This window comes from Xiphias gladius, chromosome 12 (assembly GCF_016859285.1).
Source record: "Xiphias gladius isolate SHS-SW01 ecotype Sanya breed wild chromosome 12, ASM1685928v1, whole genome shotgun sequence".
In the NCBI taxonomy this organism is placed as follows: Eukaryota; Metazoa; Chordata; class Actinopteri; order Istiophoriformes; family Xiphiidae; genus Xiphias; species Xiphias gladius.
Window position 1 is genome coordinate 3,810,184 of NC_053411.1, and position 25,930 is coordinate 3,836,113.

Here is a 25,930-nt window from a genome sequence, read left to right on the forward strand (position 1 = left end):
ACACCATAGGTGGCAAAGTGTGTAAAGGTGTTATTTTGTATGCCAGTTCAGAACTAAATGAGCTATTGTCCTTTAAAAAACATGAAAATTTAAGATAATTGCAGGCGGTTTGTCATCCTACCAATTTGCTGCGTAAAAAAAGTTTTAAAAAGTTTTTAAAAAGTCAATGTGTGTAACAACCCATAATCTTCAAAAAAAAACTTAATAAAACAAGCTTGGAGTTTCATTAATCAATATATTTCCTATTAACAAAGGATCAAGTAACTATGTGTAATGTGAAAGGGGTCATAGCTCATTGTGGCAAACCAAGAGAGTTACCCCCCCCCCCTCGTAGTTCCTTTTAGCTCTATTGACTCTTTTAGCCTCTTTAAGCTTATTGTTTCTGTTCTATGACCGGCAGCTTTGGTTCAGTCCCACTGCTCTCATCAACCTGATTTCCTGCCATTGCAGGCAGCTGTTTTTTAGTGGGAAAAGCTCTCATAAACCCAACAGAGCCCAACATTAGACAGACACAGTTACCGACCGGTAACTGGTGAACACAGTGGAACATTTAGCTGCTACAGAGACAGATATTTCTCTCAGGAGTTTGTTGAAACCAAAACATAGCTAAAAGCAGCGGGAATATTGGTCTTACATTCATCAGGCAATATGTCGATGTTGGGTTTTCAGCTTGTTCTACTTTCAGGAAGTGGCCCAAAAAAAAAAATCGATTAATTTAGCCTTAAAGCCACTATGTGTAGAATTAAAAAACAAAAAAAAAACCCCAAAAAAACAGACTTTTGCACCCCCTAGTGGTTGCACCAAGAAGGAGACTGTGAGAGACCCATAGATCTGATCTGCAAATATTGAGTTGAATGGACTGCAAGCAACGCATGGACTGCACTATTTTCCCTGGGATTTAAGATAATCCCAATGCTGGTAATTCAAGATTCTCTGAGCTGCTTTTGCAGTAAAAGCCATGATCAGCCTTGTTGCTATTTCCTGGACGGCTTTTACTGTGAGGCAGCAGTATTTAGTATGCACTAAAAACTTGCGGATATGAAAACATACTCACATGGCTGTACTGTAAATACAGTTGGTGATTGTAAAAAAAACAGTTCTGAAATGAAATTAAAATCTTTTTTAGTATATTGGTTCTGCAGCAGCTTGATTTAAATTATTCAAATATATTCAAATATATTTAAAATGCTGATAGTTAAGTGCTATATGTGTTGCAAAAATACTGCATAACAAAGCTTGGTCCAGGATATATACCGTGTCTAATATTGGTTTGAGTACATTGTCTCATGCCTTGTTGTGTGTTTCTCCTCTCCAGCTATGGTGTTTTGCTATGGGAGCTGCTGACAGGAGAGGCACCCTACAAAGGGATTGATGGACTTGCTGTCGCCTATGGAGTTGCTGTCAACAAGCTCACTCTGCCCATCCCTTCCACGTGCCCGGAGCCCTTTGCTCAGCTCATGTCAGGTGGGACACGTGTTTGTATGGGTAGAAATGTAATTGAATGCACTCATAGCACTGTTAAGGCTGCAACTTTCAGTTCAGTAGTGTGAGCATACTTTGCGTGAGATCATTGGTGTCCCCGGCACGCTCTTTCCATTTCCCCAAAGCTGGGTTGAAATTGAGAAAACAAATTCCTGTATGTTAACAACCCGGCTGTGGAGAGGAAGTTTTTTGTGCTGGAGCCACCAATATGTTTGTACCCATTTATGCTCTTCCTTTGTTAAATTTCAAGTTAAAAAGAAATGTCACCTGGGTACTTTGTAACATGCTGCCAGCCTGCTTTGTTCCTGACATACATTTGCCAAAAAGCAGACACAGTTTACATTCTTTCCACTTAGCCCCTTCTCTTGATGTCAGCTTGTCTTTTACGGAACAAGATCAGTGCACAAAACCACCGATAGCCACCTCAGAGGATTAATTAATTATCGGATTGCTTTTTGATCTGCTTGTACTGCCCAAAGTATTGCGGCAAATTATGCGAAACCCCCCACAGCAAGTTAATTAAGCATAACACTTTGAATAAGCGATCAACTTGACTCTAGAATTTGTTCACACAGGCTCACACAAGCGCCTGAAATATGCGTAAATAAAAATTAGAGGCACATCAGGATACACATTCAATATGAAGTGTAATAAGTGCAGAAGCATCCAACTCAGTAAGTCATCTGGCAAGATTCAAAGTCTTAAAATTCTAATGAACTGCATTAATTATGGTGATATAATTGGCCTTTTTTTAAGTTCAGATCAGTATGTCTGAACATTATGGCGAATCAGTTAGTGACTTCCTTCTTTCAGGTCCCTTGATTCAAGAAAACTGTCAAAAGAAGTGAAACTATACTGGAAGCAAGTGGATTTGTCTGATATTTCTTATTTGGTGTCAGATTTTTCCATTTGTTCTAAGGAAACCAAATGTTATGACTAAAAACCAAACTAAATAAAACTTTTTGTGATTTAAGCACACAGCAGGATTAGAATTTTTCCGACACAAAACTCCTTAGTACCCTTAGTACCCATTTTGCTCTGCTTTGGCCCACTTCTCATTTCTTTTATTTCGTGTCAGTGTGAGGAGACTTGCATTCATACCTAATAGCTCACAACTGTACAAGTAATAAGCCCAAGGGGGCAAGTCTATAACTGAAATGCTGTAGTGTGGAACCTGGTGTCTGACTGTGTCTGCTGTATGTGGGACAGAGTGCTGGGACCAGGACCCCCACCGCAGACCCAATTTCAGCTCCATCCTGGCCCAGCTGATGGCCTTGGAGCAGCAGGTGAAGGAAGAGATGCCACAGGACTCCTTCCACTCCCTGCAGGAGGACTGGAAACTGGAGATCCAGGACATGTTTGATGAACTGCGGGCAAAAGAGAAGGTGAGAGGCGCTCAGTAAATGATTGAGTAACCGTATGTGTACCTCTTTTTATCCAACGATCCATTCTTCTATCCAGGGTTCTAATTTGTTGATGAATTTCTATGTTTAGTTATACCTATTAGTGTAAATGAAAACAAGTCTTTTTGAACAAACATAAGTATCTTTTTGATTGCATTGATGTTAAACTGAGTGAGAGTCAAGGTTGATCAGCCAAGGTATCAAAGTATAAAGATGACCAAGGTCATCCAAGGTTGTCAAACTTTGTGGGTGGCTTTGATTGAAACATTGAGACAAAGGGGTGATGCTTACGATCAAACAAATTGATAACATCTCTAGAACTGTTCATTCCATTACCAAACCTGTTTGGGAAAGCAAAATGTTTTTATTTTAAACCGTGATTACGCTGATCTTATATCCATCTCAGCAAACCATTTGTTAACTGACACTGATGTATCGATTCAGTAAAAACAGTTGTGAGTCATCTCGCCATTAATACTGATGAAAGGTTTCATTGCAGCCAACCTCCCCAGCGTCTCATTTCACTGTCACCCAGGAGGAGACGAGACTGTAAACATGTGGAACTTCAGTCACAAATGATTAGGCTCTGTTGATAGTAAAAACCTCACCTTTTTCTTCCGCTTGCCTTTCCTCCTTCACCAGGAGCTGCGATGCCGTGAGGAGGAGCTGAAGCGAGCGGCTCTGGAGCAGAAGTCCCACGAAGAGTTCCTGCGGCAGCGCGAGCAGCAGCTGGCCCAGTGGGAGCAGGACGTGTTCGAGCGCGAGCTCAGCCTCCTCATCCTCCACCTGAATCAGAACCAGGAGAAACCCAACGTCAAGAAGAGGAAGGGCACCTTCAAGAAGCACAAACTCAAGTGCAAGAACGGCGAGAAGATCAGCATGCCCCAAGGTGTGTGTGTTTGAAGCGTCTTTGAGGAGTTTCTGTCACAAAAATCGACTACTTGCTGGAATTTGTCAGCCAGCAGTCTTGACAAGAAATCGCATTTCAAGAGCCACTTCTGGCTCAGTCTCAAGAAGCAACAAAAACAACAACAACGACAAAAGTAAAGAAAAAATACAAGAGAGCAGAGAACAGGAATTGAGGGAGGGAGTTTGTGGTGCGGCGCTTGTAATTTTGTACTTTGGGTTTGCTGAAAGTTTGTATCAGGGCTGGAATCGTAGCTTTAAAGGATGATATTTGAAAAGGAGACTGCGGATATACAATAACTTTGAAATTGTTTCCTCATATTTTCCTCACAAGTGACAACTATTCAAAATGTTCTCTCACATTTTATTCTCAAAAAGCCCCTGAAACAATATTCAGAATATGGTTAGACACAGACATGTATAAAGCATTGATCCTGTGAAAAGACTGATCTCAGGTCTGACTTGCTGATATCTGAAATGACCAACACACTCGTTCGTTGCTCCTGTTTTCCCTTTCATACTCAGCTACTATCACAAAGTCACACAGCCCGCTGCAGTTCACATCCAGTGTGTTTCAATGTGTGTGAGTGTATTTTGGGCTGAGCAAGCATGCGTAAATTTACTGTGTGTATGCGTGTGCGTGTGCGTGAGCGCGTGTGTGTGCGTGTGTGCGCGTGTGTGCGTGTGTGTTGTGGTTAGGCCTTTCCCAGCAGCAGCAGGGCAGTGATGTGGTGGTGGGGGGGTTGATGAGAGGGGAGAGTGAGCCAACCACGCCTCAACACTTCCTGTCCATGGATACACTGTTGGCTGGCCTCTCTCACTTTCTTGCTCTCATTCTCTGCCTCTCTCTCTCTCTCCCCCTTTCATTTTTAGGTGTCCCTCCCTCACCCTGTTTCTCCCCTCTAGCTCCACAGTCACAGTTTTTATTCTCTTTCTAACCATATCTGCCATACTCCCTTTCTTCTTTCCCTTCCTCTTTCTACCAATATTATTATCTTTTCATCCTGTGTTGCTCTTGCACTTTATACCCTGTGGAGTAAATTATATACTATGCTTTATCCTGTATTCTCAAAAAGTAGGTATAAATAAAAACGTGTCTAGGATTTAAAGGTTTTACTTGTCACAAACAAACAGTATTTGTAGTGAAATGCAGTGTGGCCTACTCTTAAGGCTGTGCTAAAAGGCCAGAGTGAAAAATAAGAATAAGAAAAAGAAATATAGAGGATGAAAATTCAAGGATAAAAGAAACCAAGGCTTTTCTGTTGCATTACAAATTTGGCTCAGTCATGGTTGTATTGCGGCTAAATAGACAGAGAAACAAATCATTTAGGCTAGGAATAGAGAGATAGCTCAGCATCACTGTTGTGGTGTGGCTGTCATTCCGGTCACGTTTTAAGTAAAAGTGAATATTAATATAAATGTAAGAAGTCAAAATGTATACTTCTTTTTAACTTTAGCCCAGGTTTCTGCTTCAAAACACTCTGTAGCTTCAATCAGTTAAGTTAACCTTAACAAAATATTAGCTTCTTTTGATGGCTAGCTAGTCTAGCAAAACAGTATTAATGTCAACAACCAGCTATGGAGCCTGACATGTGTCTTTTCTTGAATTTATAACGTGCAGCTGAATTATGAACTCATGATGTCAAACTGCACAATTAATTCATTACCTCAAATTATTGGCACTATCTTCTTCCTCCCTTTTGTTAGTGCCCAATGGTTCTCTCACTATAGACCACTCTATGTAACAATGTCAGTAAATAAGTCATTTAAGAACATAATTTAGTCATTTTAGGGCAAACCGCTAATGAAAGGAAAAGGAATTGGAAAAGCCAGGGGGACAAATGACAGATCGGGGGAAGGAAATGGATATATTAAGTGCACGGTAATTTGAGGTAATGGTTCATCATATGAAGACATGAATTACTAATTTTAGGGAATCATTTATTTGAAATTTTCTCTCCTGATAACCACCAGGTTGTGGAGCTCACGGTTAGCAGTGTTCCCTTCTACTATCAGCAGCAAGCAAGTTTTAGCTTGCTCCAATAGCTCTACTGCTAGTAGCGTATTGCTGTGGAGTCTGATAAGTGTCAAGGGCAAAAACTCTGGTAAAGCCTCCAGTTATTATATGTCCACTGAAATATCAAGACACACAAATTAATCATTATTGGCGCCAGTATAAGTATTTTGTCCCTCAGTTTAACCATTCAAACCCTTGAATTACCTGATATCTATCTTATGATTTGTGCCCTTGAATTGAATTTAGTCTTAATAGTAAAGTTACCATCTTTATTCCCTTTGATTTTGTTGAGTGTTATTTAGATCTGCTTTAAGGTTTTACTTGTCACAAACAAACAGTATTTGTAGTGAAATGCAGTGTGGCCTACTCTTAAGGCTGTGCTAAAAGGCCAGAGTGAAAAATAAGAATAAGAAAAAGAAATATAGAGGATGAAAATTCAAGGATAAAAGAAACCAAGGCTTTTCTGTTGCATTACAAATTTGGCTCAGTCATGGTTGTATTGCGGCTAAATAGACAGAGAAACAAATCATTTAGGCTAGGAATAGAGAGATAGCTCAGCATCACTGTTGTGGTGTGGCTGTCATTCCGGTCACGTTTTAAGTAAAAGTGAATATTAATATAAATGTAAGAAGTCAAAATGTATACTTCTTTTTAACTTTAGCCCAGGTTTCTGCTTCAAAACACTCTGTAGCTTCAATCAGTTAAGTTAACCTTAACAAAATATTAGCTTTTTTGATGGCTAGCTAGTCTAGCAAAACAGTATTAATGTCAACAGGCAGCTATGGAGCCTGACATGTGTCTTTTCTTGAATTTATAACGTGCAGCTGAATTATGAACTCATGATGTCAAACTGCACAATTAATTCATTACCTCAAATTATTGGCACTATCTTCTTCCTCCCTTTTGTTAGTGCCCAATGGTTCTCTCACTATAGACCACTCTATGTAACAATGTCAGTAAATAAGTCATTTAAGAACATAATTTAGTCATTTTAGGGCAAACCGCTAATGAAAGGAAAAGGAATTGAAAAAGCCAGGGGGACAAATGACAGATCGGGGGAAGGAAATGGATATATTAAGTGCACGGTAATTTGAGGTAATGGTTCATCATATGAAGACATGAATTACTAATTTTAGGGAATCATTTATTTGAAATTTTTTCTCCTGATAACCACCAGGTTGTGGAGCTCACGGTTAGCAGTGTTCCCTTCTACTATCAGCAGCAAGCAAGTTTTAGCTTGCTCCAATAGCTCTACTGCTAGTAGCGTATTGCTGTGGAGTCTGATAAGTGTCATGGGCAAAAACTCTGGTAAAGCCTCCAGTTATTATATGTCCACTGAAATATCAAGACACACAAATTAATCATTATTGGCGTCAGTATAAGTATTTTGTCCCCTCAGTTTAACCATTCAAACCCTTGAATTACCTGATATCTATCTTATGATTTGTGCCCTTGAATTGAATTTAGTCTTAATAGTAAAGTTACCATCTTTATTCCCTTTGATTTTGTTGAGTGTTATTTAGATCTGCTTTAAGGTTTTTACTCTTTAATGCAATATTATATCATCTTTTACACCCTTTAACTGTATTTGACAAGATCGTACATGTAGTTTTGCCCAAAGATCAATGATATAAGGCTCACTAGACATGGCAAAGGTGTAATGCTAAAGGGCAGAGTAAGTCATTTGAAAGCCTGACTTAGTAATTTCACACATCATTAATTCCAAAGAAAAAATGTAAGTAATATTTTGTAGGGCATAAATTACTAGCTTGAGGAAATGATTTATTAAAATTTTCTCTCATGACGCCTACTGAACTCTGTAGCTTATTTGCAGTGGTAGCTAAAAGCAAATTGTAGCAGTAGCTTTCTGCTAGCCACAGCTAGCAGTTACTTGCTAGGTTGAAGTTTAAATGGAAAGTTCCCAGTCAAACACAGCACAGAAAGTAGCCATGTATCGTAAGGATGCTGAAATCTTCTTACATGGCTAAGTTTTATGTCTCTCTTCACAGCATTTGTTACCAAGCTGAGAGCATGTATTGCACTGAATTTCCACTACTGTGAAAGCCAGTGTAGGCTGTTTGGAGAAATAAGGAAGCAAAAAAAAAAGTGTTGCAACCTTCAAAACAACTGACAACTCTTGAGTGTATGAATGTGAGGTAGACCGGGGAAAGTCAAACTTGTGAGTGTATTCTGGTGGCTGTCTGCCATCCAGGTGGTCTAACATCTGTCGTATATTCGGTGTGTGTGTGTGTGTGTGTGTGTGTGTGTGTGTGTGTGTGTGTGTGTGTGTGTTGCAGATTTCATCCATAAGATTACGGTGCAAGCATCCCCAGGCCTGGAGAAAAGGCGCAACTCTCCCGATTTGGGTTCAGGCTCCTCGCCCTCCTTCGGCCCACGTTTCCGTGCAATCCAACGTGAGTGCAGTCATTTTTCTCTTGGTTCACACACGGGTGTATGCTTCCACAGATATTTAGGATCTCTGGCCCTTTTGCATGCACACACAGACTCTGTTGCAACATTACTTCTCTCAGTTTCCAATACTCCCTTTCATGTGCTCTCCACCACCCACTCGTCTTCTTTGTCTTCCCCTGTTTCCCCGTGGGCCCCCTCTCGCGCTCTCTACCCCTCCCTGGCTTACTGTTCTGTCTCTCTCACACACACCCTTTTCCCTTTTCAATAGTCTGTTCCAGTCCAAATATTATCTGACTTCCTCTCAGCGGCTCAGCACTTCTCAGCAGCTTTTTTCCACTGCAGCCCTGTTCTGCTCCCCCTGTCTGCAGTTAGCTCAATGCTGCAGTGGGGGGAGCCATTGAGCTGTAGGCAGGCAGAAAGACTCCACAGTTTTATATGCATGGAGTGGCTACAGTGCAGTTGACTGAATTAAAAATAAGCTGGGAGGAATTCATTGCTCCAGGAGAAGGGGTTGAGAACGGGTTTCAGCAGCGGTAGAGATTTACAATACTCTTCTGCTTGTCAGGCTCTTAGACAAACGCCCCGAGATTGCTTCCCTTCGGAGGGAAATTGTAGGCAGTAGGTCATGGGGCATCTTAACAAAACCCAAAAGGAAATTTGTGATGCAGCAACAGGGAGTGAAAGGGATTTTTCTAAACAATTACCATTGGGGGTTGACATAGAAGTACAAATTGTGGTGAAACATTTATCGGAAAAGTGTTAAGTAAATCCAAAACATCTGCCGGGTTCATTTATTCATTAAATAGCGGGCTGGTTTTCTTTACTTCCTAATGACTCTCCTTAATGGCAATCACTAAGCCATGAGTGTGCCTGTCATTAAAATGTGTTTAGTGGATATTTATGCTTGCCCTCTCAGTAGCAGGCAGTGATATATTGCAGGGGCCTCCCAAACTTATTTGTCTGGAGAACTGCCAAAATGACATGCATTAGTCCACAGAGCTCCATTCAATTAGTTTTTTCTCAAATTAATACAAACTGGTATAGGAAGGCACAATGAAACCTACAGAATGATTGTTTTAGAGGTAAATTCTCTCATTCTGCCAAAGTCTACTGAACTTGATAACAAGAAAATTAAACCATGCCCTATTTTTTTCAGCATTTTTTTTTCCTTTTCTTCTTACTCATAATAGTTAGCATTTTTAGCATCTCGGTAGACTGGCAGCTTACAGATACTGCTACCCTCATTAATTTTTTCTCTGGCAGCAGGGTTAGTTTTGGTTCTTGTGTTTCTCTCCTAGTCCTAATCCACATTCCAGTTCCAGTACCTAAGATATAGAGGTTGCTACATGTATATGTTTATATGATGATGTATATGCTATCCCTTTTAGCCATGCTAGTGGTGTAGCCCGAGGGATGGCATTGGCGGTTGGTCCCACCAATTTGGTGCTGAATTAAACATCTCACCAACTTTAGCATGGATTGGAAAAAAATTTGGTGACAATGTCCATGGTCCTCAAAGAATGAATCCTACTGACTTTGGTGATTCTCTGACTTTTCCTTTAGCGCCACCCTCAGGCTTACATCTTCACTCATCCAGTTAAATGTCTCAGCATTTACTTGAAGAATAGGAGCAAAATTTGGAACAGGCCCCTAGAGGATGAATCGTTATAACTACTGATTTTTTTTACTTTTTACTTAATCGAACATTATTAGGTCAAAATTTTGATTTGCCCCAATACTCTGGTTTATGACCAAATACCCATAAACCTAATGACCCCAAGCCTCAGCTGTACTTTGTGCCCAGTGCTAATTGGCAAATGTTAGTGTGCCAACAAAATAAACTAAGATGGTGAACGTGGTAAACATTATACCTGCTAAACATCAAAATGGCCTCTGTGAGCATGTTAGCATGCTGAAATTAGCATTTAGCTCAAAGATCTGCTGTGCCTACTGTAGGTACATCCCATGCTGCTAGCATGGCTGTAGACTCTTACTCTTATTGTTTCATTTATAGCAGAAATATTACAGCCATCAAGATGTATTCCATCAAAACATGGTGACATTAACGAACACATTAACATTGCAAAATGAAAGGAGTTTACAGAAACTGCTGGGAATGGGGATTTCTTTCAAGCCACTGTTTAATCTTGATGAAATTGCAACACTGACACTATCAACTAACTTCCGTGCTTGTTTTGAGAAGCTCTGTGTTGGAGAGTGATGGGAGGCAAAGTGCATGATCCAGGCCTCCAGTGTAGTAGAGGCCAAATAAAATAATACAACTTGTTCATTCAGAGAGCATATTTTCTTTTCCCAATATCTGAATCTGAAATGACATGAATGAGGGAATCACTGGGAATAAGCAGCACCAAAACTTAGTAAACCACAATAACTGCTTTAAAGTTTTCTCCTTCCCATTTGCAGTGTGTTTCAGTCGTGTCAATTATCCACTTTTGTCTCTTCCTTTGAATAACATGTTGAGGTTCTATAAAGCTTTTTGAAGGGTGTGATTGAAGTCAGTATGATGCATGGTTTACACACTGCTCGCACACATTGTGTTAGCAGCACAAGCTAGTTGGTGGGAAGTGTAGTGTCAGAGCCTGGGTAAAGCACGTGAAAAGGCATTCGAAATCCCAACTTTTATTAGCACGCTGCACTTCCTGTCATCTTCTCTCAGGTGACATTGGCTCCTTCTCACACCTCCTGCTCTTTAAAGCATGTGGAGGTTACCCATTAGACAGATGAGGTAATCTTAACACCGTTTCAGAGGAAATCGGGACGCATTGAAGTTTCATGAATTCTAGCTGTAGCAGTAGTCAGTTAAATGTCACGTTGGAGATGATTGTACACCTGCTTTAATTGCTGGTGAAACCTGCCTTTTAAAAATGCTCACCTCATTAAAATACAGCTAGGCAGTATGCATACTGATGATATGCAAGCGTGTTTTTTTCTTTTTTTTCTCCCTTTTTCTATCCAGTCAGTCCCAGTGACAACAGCAGGACGTTTGGGTTGAGCCCAGTCTGGCCCCTAGAGGCCCCTTCTCTCAAACAAGCCAACGGGGACCTGAGGTTGGGCCCCCACTGGAGACCCCAGAGCCCAAAAAGTCCCAAAAGCCCCAAAGTCCTGCGCCTTAGTCCCCAGGAAAGCAGGTACAGCAGGGCTGCCCTTTTGCTCTTACATGTTAAAATTTAAGACTTAAAAGGATTTGATTACACTCAACTTATTTCAACAGCATGCTTTAATGTTTTTGAATTTGTTGTCGCTTTCAGTCTCTCAATGAGAGCCAAGCTCCTGGAATCAGACAGCAATGAAAATGGAGAGTCCAAGGATGACTTTGAGGAGTACAGACCCTCCACTCCACCTCCTCCCCCTCCTCAGAACGGTATCCAACACCCTCCATCACCAGCATAACTGCCAGTTGCCTCTTCCATTAGCCGTTGTTATAATTCACACTGGCATGACTGTGAATTAAAAATAGGAGTTCAATGAATAATAAATGCATCAAGTGTTCCTTTTCTGTCTCTTTCTCCTTCTGTCTTTTTAAAACTTAAAAAAAAAAACATTTTTCTCTCTCTGTAGGCTCCTCAGTGAAGGACAGCATGCGGCTTCCTCTACCTCAGGGAGACTCGGGCAGCGAGGAAGGAGGTTCCTCCCCGGCTGGCTCCCCCAGGCCTGAGAGGGGTTCTCTCAGTGGCCTGATTAAGAGCACCCACCGGGCCCTGCTTGGCGGTGGCTCCCTCCTGGCCTCCGTAGGACTGGGTCGCTGCCTCGATATCCCCCCAAGGGTGCCCCCTCGAACTAACCCCCCTTTCTTAGAGGACCGCACCCCGTCTGAACTGGAGATCTCTTCCCCTAAGCCCCTCATTTCAGACCCCCCAGTAGTGGACGATCTCATCACCTTCTCCACCTCTGAGCCGCCTCCCAGACCGCTCTTGGATTTAGCTTTGCAGTACCAAGAACTTAAGCCCTTGCCACTTACTCCGCCACCGCCAAACCCGCGTGAGACCCGGAGTTACCATTCTACTAATGGGGAGCTGGGCTGTGAGGCCTGGGAACATAAAGCTGACAGGAGGAGGAGGTCCAGCCAAGGCCTGCAAACCTCTCAGCTAGGTCAGTCTGAATAAGTTTCTCACCATAAAGGGGCATTCCACCAATTTTACAAGTCAGTTAACTGGTCAATGGGAGTACTACTGCTACTACTCACAGTATCCTCTGCGGCTCAGGAGACACTTTGTCAAGTCTAACAAAGTTACTCAGGTGATATCACCATGATATTGACCATTCTTTTTTTATTTGCCTTTTGTCTCCCAAGTTTATGAAAGTATAATGGTAAACCACTGGAAAGCCCCTTTAAATCCCCTCCAGAATGGATCGATGAATTTGTTTTTCATTTAGCTGCATGATTTATTTGCATTTCTTCAAGAGCACTAAGCGTGTTTTAGGAAGCCCCAAACCAATATGTGGTTCAACTTTTACTTTGATTAATGTACCTCCTCATCATGACAACATTTCCTCATAGTTCTTGCAGAATTATTTTTGAGCCTTTTTTTAGCAAGATCTTTTTGCCACAAGGGAGGCTTCAGTGCTGCACAAGCTTTTTCATTTACATCAAGGGCTTGTCTTCAGCTATTTGCATATCTCAGGTAACAGCTGGCCCTCCATACTTCACTGCTAATACTTGCTAAGCAAAGCTAGCATCCAATCTTCTGTTGTTTTCCCTCTTTCAAGTCAGAGTTTTAATTTATTGCAAAGTTGAAGATGAATGCAAACATCAGGCGGCACAGCTGAGGTCACGCAGTCTGAAAGGGCTGGATAAAAAACTGCTGATAATCTATTCTCGACTTCACTGACACTGCAATGTCTTTCTGGCCACATCCTCAGAATCTTGGGAGTTTGGCTGGAGCTCAGCAGTGCATCTTGGGTGTATCGACACTGCAGTTTGAGCAAATTTTCATTTAAAGGCATGTCAAATGTGCGCTTATAATTCATGTATAATGGATACATACATGACATGATAAAAGAGCACATTCAAGAGGGATTAGCTTTCATTTTCCCCCTCAAAATTACATGCGAAAATAGTCAATTTTCAGTTCTCAAAGGGCATATTTACACTGTTGCTTTAATTCATGTAAATGCCATGGTAACAGACATTATCTGCATATCAGCAGCACTTTCATTTATAGTACATTCACATGTTTTTCCTAAAGACTAATCTGCATTTCTTAGAAGCACTGACACAGTTTAGAGCTATAACGACAGAGGCGTGGGTATTGGTTGTTTTAAGAGCGAGTGGGCTTTACGAGGGCTTAAAGAGTGCCCTCTGGAAACATTTCACACTCTATATCTGGTCCGTTTGACTCACAAAGCCTTGGATTCTCCGCACAGTGGTTCTTACAGTTCTGCCCCCAGGTACCAAGCAGACATGCCTCGCCTGTTCCGCAGCTAACAACCCTAATCTCACAAACCGCATGCGGTCATTACATCATTTATTGAGTGTAATGACTCAGGCTCAGATGCATAGACAGACTGCCACAAGGTTGCTGGCTGTGAACGTGTGCTTAAAAGAGAGAGGAATTCAGAGGATTCCTTCACTGGCATTTTCGCCTGCTTCCATGTGACTCCTGGCAGCTGAATAGCTTAACATGCTTGGAAAGTTGCTGTTGATGTAAATAATACCATTGGGCAGAAACATCACATTTGGAAATAGCAAATGTTCATTTAAGCAGATTTATTCTGAGTTTAATGTTCTTGTCAGTGCTAATTTACACTTGCAGTTTGCTGCTTGCAGCTCTGACAACTAGTTACATGGCACTATGTTATACTTAATGTAGACTAATTGCGTCAACATTCTGTGCCGGTGATTGTTCCATTTCTTTTTGCAACAATAATCTACCACTTTCATGTTCCTGTTTGGATCAGTTTCATCACACAGATTTATGTGTTTTGCAGAATATGTGAGAACAAATGCAGAATTCAGATTGGGTAGGAGTACATCAAAGATCACCAGAGCAACGCTACAGCAGTTTGAGAGTATTTTCCAGATTAACAATTAAAGCCTCCTCAAGCAAGAAAGTGAAGGACAGGATGATGAAGATGTTTAATATGTTGAATATTCGGCCTTTCGCTCACATTATGTCTTTGTCTAAAGGGGGACAGGTCCGTTAACTTGTCAGGGAGAGTATGACTATGCCTGTGAAAGTTGAAAATGTCTTCTGTGGTTCTGGAGGACCTTTCTATAGTACAAGAAAATAACCCTGAACATGTCATAGTGATGTCATGAGGGTTACCTTTGGTTCAACCTGAGACCGCAAACCTGTATTATGAACTGGGGGCATGGAGTTTCAAGGACCAGGGCGTTTAAGAGGCAGGAAAGCTCTAATGAAAGATGCTTTTGAGTTGCATCAAGGGAGCTGTAGGATCTAGCATTTTTAAATCTTGACTCATACTAGGGTCCAAAGTCAGGATATTTCAGCCTCTGCTCCTTAGATTTTTGACCATTCTATTTGAAGTCTGTCTCTCACAACTCCCTCAGCCATTTAGACCTGTAATTCTAAATGGTTGGAGTGCCCCATTAATGGTTTTTGTTTCTGTTCTTTCCAGTTTTGGACCTGCCCTTGTGCCAAGACACACAGGACTCTGATGACAAGCCTTCAGTGCCCTATTCTCTCCACCCCAACCCTGCCCTCTGGAGCCCCAAAACCCGGCGCCTAGAGGTCAGCGTCATTCCCCGGCCCCGCCCGTCTCCCATCCGGCCCCGCATCGACCCCTGGAGCTTCATCTCGGCCGGTGGCGGGAACTCAGGTGGGGGCCGCAGCCCTAACCGTTCGGACAGCAACCCTCTGGGCTACCAGCCCTCCCCTACCAACCCATTCACCAACTGTGACCCGTTCCCATCACCGGACTGTGACCCATTTACCCTCAAAGCTGACCCCTCGAGCAACTCAGACACAGCTTCACCCTTTGACCCTTTCTCAGCTCCCTTTCCCACATCCCGCTCTGCCCCTTGTTCCACCAACGGCTCACCCACATTGCCCTCTTTCCGCATAGCGCCCCTCAACCCAGCTGACTCGCCCCTGATCGACCTGGGCTGGGCAGCCTGCAGCAAGCCCCTGGATGGCACCAAAGAGAGAGCTCACCCCCGCAGGACACTGGGACTCAAGCCCTTCAAGTCCCCGACGCAGCTCAGAGACGACAGGTTCTAAACCCGGCCTCACCTGTGGCACGTGGCCGGCTCTTACTTATGGATGTTAAAAAGTGTGGTTTTTATTATAGGAACACAGTCCAGGACTGTTTCCACTACTATGTCCTACACCTTAAAGGAAAGGTGGTACATTGGATTGTGGGATAGTTACCTGTGAACCAATAGCTGGTGCCCATTCCATTCTCCCTCTCTATCTCTGTTTCTCTGTCCTTTTGAAGGAACAGAGCACAGATCACTAGTCCCATCTTCAGATTCTATCGGACTGCTCATATAACCTTCTTTCATCTCCCCCTACCTTTGAAGCATTGTGACAATGCAGAGGTTGATAAGGCGACTTGCACAGCTTCATCTGCCTTTACCTCTCTGCTGACTGAAAGCATTCAGGACAATGGAAAATTGGAGTGCCTTATTTCGTGAAGTGTTTTTAATATATATCTTTTCAAGGTTCCTTGAATGGTTAATCTGGTGCGTAGGGAAGATGCTACGAATTTGGCTTAAATTTGCAAATCAGCTTAGCATTGCTGTGGAAGAAAATGTCGTCTGTGTGTGCGTGCATGTGTGCATGTATGTCTAGACTCATTGTTCAAGGAAAGCTTACTTTTTTTTCTTTTTTTTTTTTGTTAAACAACAGTGTCTGCCTGTTGCATTATGGGAGAAAGCACTCAGAGTGGATATTCTAGGCTGCTCATGAAATATAAGACAAAACCATGACCCAGGCATTCCACTTGGAAGCAGATAACATTCCAGTCACATTCCCCAGGAAATGCCAGGGATTGGACAGATTCATTCGGCTGGCAGGCAACGGAGCACAGGAAACAAGACGGGGGAGCCCTCTGCATTCCCGTCATATGCCAAAGAATGCCACTGTCGCAGTGTAAGGGCTGGGACAAAGAGTGTCTGCAAATAAGTTGTTTTTACCTCCACAGAGTGCCAGACGGGTGGGTTTGCCACACTGGAAAATATAGAGATATTTGAGACAATCACAGATAGTACTTAAACATAACTTCAATATACTTTTCTGTGGTTATTTGATACTATCCAGACTGTCTGATCACCGCCCGCCTGATGCTTAAGGAAGGTTCAACCAAAAATTAGTATTCACAAATACTACAGTACATTGGTATGGACGCTTCATTGAATACTTCATTTGTATAGTCCACCAGAGTAGGAGTAGCCTCACAAAGCCAGCCCACAGTTTCACAGTGTCTTTGATCTCACAATTGACACTTCTCTCCTTCTCCTCACTGGGCGAATGCACCAGTCACTTGGCTGTCATCAGTCCTTTCTTCCAACTCTGGAACTAGAAAAACTACCGTGCTTTTCCTCGAAATATTATTTCTCCCAAAGTGATCCACCAATTTTAGTTTCCGAAAAAATATGATCCAGAAAGTTTGAAATCCATACTTCATTGTAACCCTGTAACACTTGATCTTAAAGCAACAGTTTGACATGTAGGGGAATTAGGTTATTCTCTTTCTTGCAGAGGGTGAGATGAGAAAACTGACACCACTGCAATATCTGTTCCTTTCAACATGAAGCTGGAGTCAACAGCTGCTTAGCTTAGCTTAGCATAAAGACTGGAAGTAGGGGGGAGCAGCTAGCCTTTCCCTGTCCGAAGGTTAAAAAATCTGCCTGCCTCTGCCTGCTCACTGAGTAACACGTTATATCTCATTTATTTAATTGCAGTGGCTCTCTGGAGGTTTGTCGTCACCACGAGGTTGCCAGGCAACCAGCTGAGACCCTTGTAAAACTACAACTTTATTTTTTTCACCTTGGTTTTTGTGCTGTTTAAACAAACAAGATATGACGTGTTAACTATAATGAGCTTTAGAGGTGCTGGGAGGTAAAGTTTGTTACCTTTGAACAGAGCCAGGCTAGCTGTTTCCCCCCGTTTACAGTCATTATGCTAAGCTAAGTTAATCATCTCCTGACTCCAGCTTTACCTTACAAACATGAGGGCGGTATCAATCTGCTCATCTAGCTCTGAGCAACAAAACAAATAAACCCATTTTCGGCAATGTCAAACAATTCCTTTAAGAGTCGGTGACACGTAGCATGCATCAAGCATCATCAATGTTTTCAGACTGATAGACTGAGCTTGTGAGACGTTGGCTGGCTTTATAAGGCTAGATTAGCAGCTCCCCTAAACTCTCTTAAAAGTTTTTTGGAAAAAAGTCCATCTTAAAGCATTTTAACAGTATTTAAAAGATCTGGTAGGATCCTCTGCATAACTGTGATGCCATGTTGAGATACTCTCAGAACAGATACAACAGAGAAGCTCAAGCATTGAACAATAAGGAGAAATTAATTGCAGAGACACTGAAATATCAATTATTCCAACTACAGCAGGCTCAACAGATCAGAATGCACTAGAGCAGGAATTGAGAAACTTGCTCTTTCACCCCTGGTTCATAGTCGTTGTCCTCAGTGGTCGTTCTACATACTAAACGTAACATGTTCAGACACTTTGCTAGGGTTTTTTCAAAGAGCATCCCGGGAAGTGTATGAGGTGGGGCAGGCTGAGGGAAAGTGGCTGCGGCAACAAATACATCACAAAATAACTGCTGAAGTGGGTTGAACATTACAGACCAATGATGCATAACAGTATCTGAGGCTGTTTTTTTTTTTGTTTTGTTTTCTTTCGTGGCAGTCAGCTGGTTCCCAAGCATGTATTCTATTAACATAATTGATGTAGGTCAAGCAAGTAAGCAACTGAAAGAGACTCACTTACACATGGCACAAACTCGTCGTGTTACCCACATCTTTACTTGAGCATTACAAGGTACAAATACTGATTGGGTTCATCACTGAGACCGTGTCATTGGAAGACAATAACAGCTTTGTTCTGACGAGGAGTGAAAACCTCGTCTCCAAAGGGGAAAGCTTTGAGATTAGCCTAATAATCCTATTGACGAATAGAGGAGGCTGATAGCGATAATTAGTCTCTTGATAAGAGCCGGGCGCATTAACAAAGCTTTCAGATATTTTGTTAATTAATTTGCCCCGACGTTACGAAAACGCCCTGCACCCTCCTCACAAGGTATTGAGTCGCTCCCTGCATCAGTTTATGTCTCGATTGAAGCCGCGCACTGCTTTATGCATAAAGTTTCAAAGGCAGGTTGAGCTGTCGTACCACCTCTCCCTTCCTTTTCTCTCTGTTGCCACTGGCTGCTCAGCTGCTGACCAGATGGAATCTTCACTGTTGAGGCCTATCTATTTCTACGTCCTTCCCCCTCAGGTGATGTGGGAGATAGCCTTCTTTCTTTTTCTACTTACTCCTACTCCCTTGTTTCCTTCTTCTCTGGAAACCTTTCTGGCGGGCAGTTGTGTCCTGACACTGCAGAGCATTCAATTCAATAACGTGGTTTCTATCTGCGAAAAAAGAAACAGCATTTGTTCAAGGACAGTCAATTTACTGAGGAGTGCTCATTTTACAGAGGCAATTGAATTTTTTTGGAATTGAAATAGGAGCTTTATTATATACAGTTGGGTCCAAAAGTCTGAGACCATTTTCCCAATGGGAAAGACATTTGGACCCCACTTTTGCACATTAATTTGTCTGTTCATCATCTACTGGACATCCAAGTAATACCCCACCATAACGAGGAGGCGCAGTGCGTGCTCAGCATGATTCAAACAAACTAGACTGTGCAATGTATAGTCCAGCCACATCAAAAGGCAAACGTGCTTATGGCAGTTCTGAATGGCCGCACTCGAAGATGGGGGGGGGAGTCTGCTGTCATAGAGAGGTGTGAGATGTTGTGAATTGTATAAAGGGGAATAGTGGCACACACTTTCATCTCTTCTTGAAAGCATTTGGGGTCTTGCCTTCGTAAATTAACGGTGTAAGGTGGACATGAGTGTTGGATGTTCGGTCTGATTGTACACAACATAAATGGAAACTATACAAAATGACACTTAAGGAGGTTACTCCAGAAAAGCAGCAGCTGCTACATTGTATTTCCTTAGTTTCTCATTAAAACATAGATGGATCTTGTGGACGCATACAGTTTCTGAGAAAGAGTACATCCAATGCTTTGATCAGGTAAAAGCAAGTATATAAGCAGCCAATGAGAATCTGACAGGAACACCCGAACAAAGGAATTCACCATTTTGCTGTTTTATATTGACCTCTGGCCCAGTCTAACCTGTCATCACCTAGTCATGAGCAGTATGGATCCTCTTCAAGTTGTGCAATACGTTGGCGGATTAATATACAATTTGTCTCTCAGCAGTGTTCCCTACCTTCCCCTGCTCTCTTGTCGTCACCGCCAATCTTTTTTTTTTTTAGACGTGAAGAGTGATGAGTTATTACCTTGTCTCTTTGTGTCAACAAACAAAGCCACAAGAGCTATCCTCTGATAGTCATTAGGCTTGGATAGCTGTTATTGTCAACAGAGCTCTGTGAGCAAAAAAAAGATCCACGAAGGAAACTGAGATGATTGAAACATCTGGCAGATTATTTTTGTCACAAATTCACTGTGTGTGTCAAGTACCCACTTCAACCTGCCACTCATGTATTGTCTGTATGTTCTCCCAGTGCTAGACTTTAATTTTCCCTCAGCCCTGATGTTGAAAAGCATTACCTGCTGTTTTCCATTAAGTGTGCGCACATTGGTTTATTGACTACATAAAATATTAATTGCAATAACAGCAACCACTGTGCTTTTCACGTATGATTAAGTTATTGCAAGTATGCAGAGTGGGAATTATTTTCCTCCCGGTAATACTGTCTGGAAGTGGTTTGTTTGAAGTGGTGAGAAACCTTCCTGCTGCAAAATGACCTGTGCATGGAAATATGTTACAACTCTTAAAATATACGCTTATTTTTTACATAAACAAACTACTGCCAGCTTAGCTTTTAAGGCATAATCAGAATACGAGCGCACTCCTTGTTTGGTAGCTGTGGGAATAAGCAGGACACATTTTAGGAAGTCTTTTGTAGACAGGGATGTCCGATTCTTGTCTTTGGCTGTCAGATTTAGGAACTGTAGCTGCCATCCGTCGGCCGGAGCTGACTGCCAGCGCTCCAATAAGAAACTCTTGATGAGTTGTTTGTGACGCTCTACTCTTCCAGGCATCACCCCATCCGTCATTGCAAATCAGCATCCCTAGCGCAAACTGACAGCTCGAACGGAAGTGAATTCTCTACAGGAGAGTGATATCTGGCCACCAGCGATCCACTTTCAGCCCCGCAGTCAAGCTCAGACCATTGCCCCTAATCAGTGAATGGCAAATGGTCAATACATTACATGAATAAAAGCTAATGAGACGGCACAACGGAGGAACCCAAGGCCCTTACCCTCATCACGCCAAGAGGCTACTCTGGAGCGATGGATGTGTTTTAGAAATTCAGATTTGAAAAATCAGAGCCATTGTCCAGAAGTAAAAAAAAAAAAAAAAAACATGTTTCAAGCTAGTTATTTGCTTTGTGAAAGATTAACAGTGGAAAATGTTACCAAATGCAACCATCCAATGGGGTTTCACTCACACATTAGGCTTAATTTGGCTTTGTGAACAGCAGTTATGTTTACAGACATAATAATTATCTGATTTACCCTGATTAAGCCATTGATTCAGCTGTATACTTTGAAAATATTGGTACCAGCCCCTTATAAACCTGCCAAGTCCATATTTGTTAAGTCAAAATTCCAGTAAAAATACCTAAATTCTTTGACATCCCCTTGTAATGTTGATCTAGTCACTGTCAAACAAAAATAACATTCAGTTAGATAATTAAAATAGCGTAAAAAGAAATATAAAACCTAACAAATTTCCTTTAACCTCCACACAGTTGGTTAAAAAAAAAAAAAAAGCGAAAAGCTTATTGTTTTTTCCTTTAACACTATTCAGCTGATAAAACAAATGAAAACTTAATTTATTTTGCCCTTTTATTTACCTTTCATTTGCTCATTTTATGAATCATCTCCTTCCTTTTTCATTTTGTTTCCTTCATTTTAGTGGATTGTACGGCTAGCTAGCTTTACTGAAAAGGAAGAGACTGAATTTCTTAAATTGATGCAGCTCCACTTAAAGCATGCTTTCTCTCCTTCATGGTTACTGAGAATATTGAAGGATTCAACAAGGATAGGGCGAAAAACTCAGACTGAACACGATTCACATATATTTTATTGATGAAATCTTACCTTGGCGGGTCAGTGAAGAGTAAATTCTAAAACGACAGAATGTATGGCCTTGCATTTCGGTGACTTTCACCCCATTTACTTTTGCTTTCGTATGTTCAATTAAGTGGATGATACAAATATGCCTGGTTATCAGCCTCGTTTCAGTTGTCTCACAGCCAGCTGTCAGTGCCAGACACATTATTGCTTTTTCTGGCTCATATGAAACTGAAAACCCTGCCCAGGCCTTTGTTTGGCATTAACAAATATGACCTTTCATTAACTGTACAGGCATTGCACATCCCTAACAAAAGCCACGTCTGCGATAGGCACCACTAAGTATGTAAGCTAATCCTCAGTATCTCAAAGTGTGAATATTATTTCTAATTCTTTTCAGTCTGTGCATCCAAGGTCACCATCCGCTGTCTTCTTTTTCTGTAATAACAAAAACTGAATGAATGGGAGTCATGAAAGGAGGTCCAATTCGTTACCAAGACCACGGTGACAGCTCTTGGAGAAGGCTGGCGCTCTGTTTAGAAAATAAACATGATTTTATCTATGAGGTTATTAAGTCCAAGGCGCACACACTCATCCCCCCTCACTCAACAGCATACAGCAACCCCATGGTCATGATTATTGTTCTGCCTAGCTATTGACACTCAATTACCCCGTGATCTTCCTGGAATGGAATCGGTTCAGTCTGTAAATTTCTGTTTCTAGGGTGTTGAATGAATGTGTTGCAAACCAACTGGGTGAGTAAATGGCGCTTGTGTCTCAAATATAGACTGCAAAATGACTTACTGTTTACTGCTTAACGTTATTTGCAGATAAAAGGAATTAAATAGTTGATATTTTTTGGCACTTTTCTGAATCATATGATGTCTTACTACAAATCAGGGCGCATCAGCTAGTTCTGCATACAAAGCTCCGGTCAGACCTTGAAGCTTGATGACGTAGTTACTGTTTAAGCAGAGTTTAACATTTGCTACATCAGTGGGCTACTTTTCGCCCACCTGACATTATTTTTCCCATTTGATGAGATTTTAATTTCAACATTCTTCCCATGACGTATTTTATCACTGCCTGAGTGACTGAAATGTGCGGGTTCTCGCTGATAGCAATCCTGGACAGGTCGCACCAGTATTTAACATTGTGAAATTTTGGCGGCGAATCAGTTTGATTGGATAAGATTGGCCATTGCCCTGCTAGCTGGCGAGCTAGACCCGTGAGCTAGTAGCTCTGTCGGAACTGGCCAAAAATGACATTCGATTCCTTCTTAAAAAAACAAACAAACAAACAAACATTCGAACCATTTGAATATCTATTTTTGCAATTATGTCCATAAGAAGGCAAACCAATACAATGAGAGACATAACTACCCCGGTGCATATTTTTGAGATGTCCCCTCAGGTTGCTAGTGCTGGAATGCTAGGCTAACTGTAGCACACATAGCTTGCATACAACTTTTATCTCGGGGTTCCACAATTCTGCTGTCTGCTGACCACATCCAAATGGGGCTTTTTAGATTGCTCAGAGTGCAAATCGCTCTCTCTGCGGCCGAGTTGGACTGTGGAAGTGAAGGTGACGTTGAGTGTATCCTGTCTGTTATGCAGTGCGTTCAGTGCAGCGGCCCAGGCCCACACACAAACTGGCGAGGCAGCCGCCACTCTAGAGCACTTTTTTGGGGTGTTTTTTTAATTTTCGAACATTAATTTTTACAATCAAATGTTTTTTTGTTTTGTTTTTTTCATAATTGAACTACATAATTGAATTTATAATATTCGTTAACAGCCCTATAAGCTCAAGCTAGTTTTTCGGACTCAACGTCTCCATTTTCTGAAAGGTAAGCTATGCCTGAATTGATTGAAATTTGTCAATGGCACGAATTTGCATGAATTTAGTTGATTTTGCTCTGAAATGTTGGTGTGACGGAACATGGGCATACTTTAGTCCCACTGTAAGAATGCTGAAAGTACAAACTCAACAGATGGCAGACAAATAATAATAGGCCTGTGTAAATTAACAAAAACATTCCAATTAAGTCAGCAGCAACAAATGTTGTCCAAATGTCCACTGTTGTAACAAATTAGATTTGATTTGATGCATTCCTAAGTGACTAAAATGTCTGGGTTCTGTTCTGACATGTAGTGTGATTGTCTGGGATCAGGGATAAGACTACTGCTGACACTTAACCCGATTAATGTCTTCTTCTGTAGGGCACATATCTATACGGCCTTTCAGGGTAAAGTATTTGAGTGCGGCTTGAGGGTATTTAACAGTAGGTGGTTTCTTTCAGGTGCTAATGCTTGGGCTTAAAAAACTGAACTCTAAATGATCCATAGAGGCAATTTTAAATGGTTTGGATGGTACAAATCCCCATGACTCACTGGTCTGATCTCTTCCACTCACAGCATCACAGTACTGTAAAAGGCTTTTCCTTCTGACGGCTTCCTACCAGCAAGCTAAGGACATTTACAAAATTTATTAATGGGGGAAAAGTGGATATTTATAAATGGCCATCTTTTAACACACTGGATTCAAACTATTTCTAGATGGCCATGGACACAGTCTATGTTAGGATGATACATTGATTGCTTAATATGAACAAAACATGTTATAGGTTTTCACTGGAGTATTTAAGATGCATGTATGGGTGCTTCACATGAGGCAGGTTAACTTTACATTCCAGTCGTCCAATTTGACCAAATCTGTTTCAAAACAATTCCTCTACAAGCCCCAGTATTTTTGTGTAGCAGAAAATTCAACAGAATTGCCTGGTAGAGCTTGAAATTAGTATTCTTTGTGTACATTGCAGCAAAATCCCAAACCTAAATTGCAGTCTAATGTCCCCTTGGGGCACCCATACTGAATTTTTATGTGCATAAAACTGCTAGATGGAGATGAGGATTTTGTCACTACCTTAAAGTGGTAGACAAGGTTGACCTCCTCTCTGTCTTTGTATCTATTTGCTTTTATTGTAATTGTTCCAGATTCATTTCCATGTCTTTTTTTTGTGTTTTATTACAACCTAGGCGATGTGATAACGCAATTGTTGCATTGCCCTGGCAGCCATTTTTACATCTCTCCGAGAACCGTCTCTGCTCATGTGAGTTAGGGGTTTTTCGGTCGTCGGGCTTTGAAAATTCGTTATTGTTGCATTTATGTGAAATCTCGCACTGGGCTGGGCCTAATCAACTGTTTTTATTGTTGTCTGTCAAGAGGATTTTTTCTGTATACAGATGTGAAAATGTTTTTATTTCTCTTGACTATTATAATGGGTTTTAACCTGTGGAAAAAAAAAAAAAAAACTAAGGAAAAAGCTCAAAAAGAGATAAGACCAAATAAAATGTAACACTCCTGACTTGTTTGTGACCTTATTTGTATCATAGCTAAAAAGGTGGAACACCAGAATTCGGTGCCACAACAAGAAAGCTTTCATTATAAGTCAGTCGTTCCTTTAGTGACCATAAACTTAAGATGGAATTGTTAACTTTTATACAAGCAAAGTTGATTGATTATATTGTTGTAATTATATTTGCAGTTGTCATTTTCGTAGACTCACTGCCATGCCAATTAGGAGTGTACAACACTTCTCAGTGTTCTGCTAATAGTCAGCTATGAAGGGCCGGAGAGGACGTGTGTAATTATGTCCCTTGTTTTATTTTCCGGTGATACTAGGTTATTATTTTATGATCTCAACATAACTAATAATAATCATTCTGTAATCACAAGGAAACATTCTGATGAAAATATTGTCAAATTATTATTTTGTGATGGTGAGAAATTGGTTTCGACAGCTTGTCATCACATATAATGGAGTAACAATTAAATATCAACCACAAGGTCTGTTTAGCAGCCGTTCTGGAGCTTTCATCAGTTGATGGGGTTTGCCCTGTTGTCATGGAATATGTTCAAATCTGCATTTTATCTTTGCTCATTAAGGACTTCTCGTCTGTGACGTCTTAAATGCTGAGCTTCGGAGTTTATTCTGGAGCTTAGAAACAGCTGTGGAGGAAACAATCTCACCACACGGCCCATTTAATAGCTCTTCTGGAGCTTTTGATCATAGCACATAATCTTTACCAGCATTTTTATTTATATTTTTGACAGACACACAACTGTCATGTACTGTAGCTGTGTTACCTATTATACATTCTTGAAAAACCTGGACACCTTGTTTAGTCAAAGATACTAACATAATGGCGATATTAATATTATATTAATTTTGATACCGTGTTAACCCATTCTGCCCCGAAAATAGTCTGTATTATCCAAATATAGAGATCAGTCCTTACAATTTATCAGTCCACTCACTCACCTGTATTCAAATGCAGGTAGTGGCCAGTACGTTCTGCTCCAGAGGAAACAAATAAGCAATCAGATTTAA

General features: G+C 41.3%; 1 protein-coding gene across 1 annotated transcript in view; it reads left to right on the top strand.

Moving 5' to 3' along the window:
- The window catches only part of LOC120797473 (mitogen-activated protein kinase kinase kinase 11), a 43,645-nt gene extending 26,434 nt beyond the window's left edge, over window positions 1-17,211 (top strand). The window contains exons 3-10 of the mRNA XM_040141161.1: window positions 1,316-1,464; window positions 2,692-2,867; window positions 3,528-3,774; window positions 8,106-8,222; window positions 11,198-11,369; window positions 11,490-11,602; window positions 11,800-12,330; window positions 14,821-17,211. Coding sequence (XP_039997095.1) covers window positions 1,316-1,464; window positions 2,692-2,867; window positions 3,528-3,774; window positions 8,106-8,222; window positions 11,198-11,369; window positions 11,490-11,602; window positions 11,800-12,330; window positions 14,821-15,422 — 2,107 coding nt within the window. The 3' untranslated portion in view covers window positions 15,423-17,211. The remainder of the gene's footprint in view (window positions 1-1,315; window positions 1,465-2,691; window positions 2,868-3,527; window positions 3,775-8,105; window positions 8,223-11,197; window positions 11,370-11,489; window positions 11,603-11,799; window positions 12,331-14,820) is intronic.
- Window positions 17,212-25,930: the final 8,719 nt, after the last annotated feature.